General features: G+C 38.6%; 1 protein-coding gene across 1 annotated transcript in view; it reads right to left on the bottom strand.

Annotated features, from left to right (window-relative positions):
* Nucleotides 1-4121, bottom strand: part of Ccdc38 (coiled-coil domain containing 38) — a 62790-nt gene that overhangs the window by 33964 nt on the left and 24705 nt on the right. Inside the window, 1 exon segment of the mRNA XM_029563106.1 lies at nt 1437-1702. Within this exon segment, the coding sequence (XP_029418966.1) occupies nt 1437-1702 (266 nt within the window).

The following is a 4121-nucleotide window of genomic DNA, read 5'->3' as shown; positions in this document are numbered from 1 at the left end:
GGCCAGCCTGGTCTACATAGTGAGTTCCAGGACAGCTGGGGCTACAGGAAGAGCCTGTCTCAAAAAGACCGAAAAAAAAAAAAAAATGGAAAAGGAGAGAAAGCGTGAGCGTGTTTGTGTATGGGGGCACTTCTGAGAAGGAGAGCTTTGTCTCAGTGTGATCGTTAAAGTCAGAGCTTCCAAGGACAGAAGACAAGGGAGAGGAACGAGAGACAAGAATGGACCTTGGGGGATTCAGGAGGTCTCCATTTTCAGCATCAGTTAGTCTTAACTCCAGAAATCTTAGTATAGCTCTTGTCATCTCTCACCTGAGAGACCTCCTGGGTTCTGAGCACTCTCTATTTAGATGACAAGTCTAGGTTTAAGTCTTGAGCTGTTAAATGAAGCCTCTCTTTCCTTCTCCATTTTTTTTCCTCTTGTTCAACATCACAGCTCAACACTGGACATACTGGGAAATACGTAACAACCAGCTCTCTGTGAATAAAATTCTCCTCGATTTGTATTTTGCCAGTTTCTGTGGTGTAAATGTCCAGGATTCAGCCCTGGGTGGTTTTGTGGAAACTCTCTAGGCAGTAAGCAGAGGCAACGCAGGAAATCACAGCGTGTTCTCCTCTTCCAGGAACTACTCTGCTTGTCTGAAAAATTTTTCTTTTTTTTAAACTTATTTTTTAATGTATAGTCAGTATTTCAGAATTTTCTTCAGGTGGGAGGCAAGTCTAGTCCTCATGACCCCAATCACTGGCAATGCAAGTCTTCCATTTTGAACTGTGACTCCATTTGGATCACATATTAAATATTGATGTAATAGGCTCTATTTCTGCTCCATTGATCAACACCTTATGCCAGTACAATACTATTCTAATTACTGACTTTGTGACAATATAGTCTATAATATTTAAAATATTTTAAATAACCCTTCTCACTACCTTCTTTAGAAATATTTGTCTTTCTGTAGAAATCTCAGAATCATGATACAAAGTTCTTTCTGCTACAGTGTCCAACTTCCTAAAATTTTGTGGTGGTATTTTTATTATATATTTTTATTATAATTCCATAACATACACATTTATTTCAGGAAAATGGATCGCTTTACAGTATCAATCCTTCTATTTGAAAACATGACATATTTTTCTATTTGTCAAACCTCTAAGTCATACACATTAAGACTGTTTTCCTGGCTTTAATATATCTCTATGGTTTCCAGTTAATAAATTTACTTAGGTTAGTTCATTGAGGTACTAAATTATAATTGCCTTTGTATCATTGACCTTATTACAGCAACTTTTAATAATATTAGTTTTTGAAATACCATCATATCGCTTATAAATAATGAATTTTCTACTTTTCCATGTAATTTTTTCTTGCTTTATATTTGAAACTAGCCTGAGTTTCTAAATTAATCATCTATGATAATGTAGTGGGAATCCTTGTTCAAGTTTTGTTTTTAAATCTCTGACTATTGACATAAACAACAAATGCTGAAGCAGAATATTTTAGAATCAGGGAGTTTTGCTTCATTGCCGCTAAGATTTGTAAGATATGAGACTTACTTTCTAAGAATCTTGGAAGAACAGGATTGCTTTTGGCTGCCTGGACTCGTCTCTGTGATTGTTGCATTTGCCAATGCTTTGGAGACAATTTCAGCAGAAAAAGTCCATATTTCATGTACTCCTTGAGGAGGGACTCTGTTTTTGCTATTTCACTTCAAAAGAAACAAGGATATGGTTACAGATCTGTGGAAGCATTCTCTTGATTATTTGTTTGAATAACAATATTCCTATAAAATTTGTAAATACAGGGGCTGGAGAGATGGCTCAGTGGTTAAGAGCACTGACTGCTCTTGCAGAGGACCCAGGTTCGATTCCCAACACCCACATGGCGGCTATGAACCATCTTTAACTCCAGTTCCAGGGGAATCTGAAGCCCTCTTCTGACCTCCATGGCATTGTACGACATGGGTGCACTCACATACATATAGGCAATACATTCATACACATAAAATAAAAATAATAAAACATAAAAAGTTAAAAAAAATTGTAAATACAGCCATAAAGATACAGACTTTGATATGATATGAGCAGATATAAACCTGTAGGGTGTGCCCAATGACATGCACACACAGAATTGGTTGATGATAGTTGCAGTCTGATGACTCATTTCTGCCAGAAAAATTATAATCTATTAAACTTTAGATATAGAAATTGAAAGGTAGAAAAAGATGGTATGTGGTGAGGGAGAAGAAAGCGTGCTGACATCTCACAGAGACCTGATGGGTGTGGAAAAATTTGTAGGATGCCCTTCATGCATAATTGCACTCTCAGTTCAGCGTTTAAAAATAGGTGCTCTTGGGGGCTGGAGAGATGGCTCAGCAGTTAAGAGCACTGACTGCTCTTGCAGAAGACCCGGGTTCAATTCCCAGCACCCACATGGCAGCTAACAACTATCCATAACTCCAGTTCCAGGAGATCCAACACTCTCTTCTGACCTCCACAAGCATTACACGACACCAGAGCACTTTCATACATGCATGCAGGCAATACATTCCTACACCTAAAATATTTTTAAAAATATGTGTTCTTAGTCCCCTCTTTTGGAAGAAGTGCGTGGCTTTCATCCATCAAGCAGACCTCTGAATGATACCCGTGTTTTCACATATAATACCAGAGACTTGGCAGAAAGCTTTCTCCCAGGACCACATTGGTTTATCTCAGACATGTTACAACACAAACCCATGAATAATGCCTGAAATAAGACAGGAAAGCCCATGAAATAAAACAGGAAGGCCCAAGTCAGTCTTTCTCATTCAGAACCTCACCAGTACCCTGATCACTGCTCCGTTCTGTCAACACGCTCCTGTCAACACGCTCAGCCTCCATCCTTTATCTGTCAGGGCCTTCCTTCAGCGCTGATGTGAGTATATTCCAGGGTCAGTACGCAGTTGCCCCATGTTTCATTAGAAGATGTGGAAGTCCCTCATTCCACCATTGTGTGTTTTTGGTAGTATGTGCCACAAGACCATGGGGTGAAAGCTGGCTGGAATGGCATGGCTTCTACCCAAAGGCTTTAGAAGAAAGTCCTTTCTCCTTTTCTAATCCTTTCCATTCTTGAGCCATCTCACCCATCGAGGAGAAGGGGTTCTCCTTCACTGGCTCTGATACAAGCTTATGCTCCATCATCTTGTGTATCTTTCTAGAATGGTGTGATGCATAAGCAATAAGCAAGGTCTCTAGCAAAGTTGTTTGGAGGGTGTCACCAGGTGGACACTCTGTATAATGTAGTACTCTCTGTAAACATCATGGCTGTCACTCTGGTTCCATAGGCTTCTTTGAATGGATAGAATCTTCTAAATGGTCTTGGTAGAACACACCTGTAATCCCAGCCAGGTGGGAGGCTGAGTCAGGAAGTTTAAGGCTTCCTGGAGCTGTAGAATTAGTGAGTTCACACCCAGCCTAGGCAATATAGTGAGACACTGTCTAAAAATAAAAAGTAAAATGATGGCTGGGGCTGTAACAAATAATTTTGTTGCAAGGAGTGACTGATGATATACCAATATTAGCCCCAGCTTCTGCTTCTGTAATTTTTCTCAGTATAGATCTTAATTTTATTTTTTTGGTCTTTTTTTTGAAACAGGGTCTTCCTGTAGCTCCAGCTGGCATGGAACTCACCCATTCTAGACCAGGCTGGCTTTGAACTCACAGAGATCCACCTGCCTCTGCCTCCCAACTGTTGGGATTGAAGGTGTATACCATCATGCCGAGCCTAGATTTTAATTTTTTAAACATATATTTTTTAGGTTTACGGCTGAATTATTAGTTATACAATATTATACTCAGTATAAACCTTATAAGACATAAAGTTAAATGAGGTTTTAACCTTTAAAAAAGATCTCCATTTCATTATTAAAATACAGTTTCATACAGAAAAATTCATTTTCAATGCAATTGACATTAAGATGTTTGCACAGGCATTTCTAATCTCTATATATCTGATTGTTACTAGTGATAGTCAGTTACTTTCTGAGCTCCTTGGCATCTGAGCATGGATATAAAGTCATCAGGTAGATTTCAATGGTAATGTTTTTCACATCTACTAATTATTATTTTTTAAATCATTATTTAAAA

Source organism: Nannospalax galili, unplaced genomic scaffold, assembly GCF_000622305.1.
Source record: "Nannospalax galili isolate Female #2095 unplaced genomic scaffold, S.galili_v1.0 scaffold734, whole genome shotgun sequence".
Taxonomy (NCBI): Eukaryota; Metazoa; Chordata; class Mammalia; order Rodentia; family Spalacidae; genus Nannospalax; species Nannospalax galili.
Note: the sequence above shows the minus strand (reverse complement) of the source record. Positions and strands in the feature narration are given on the sequence as shown.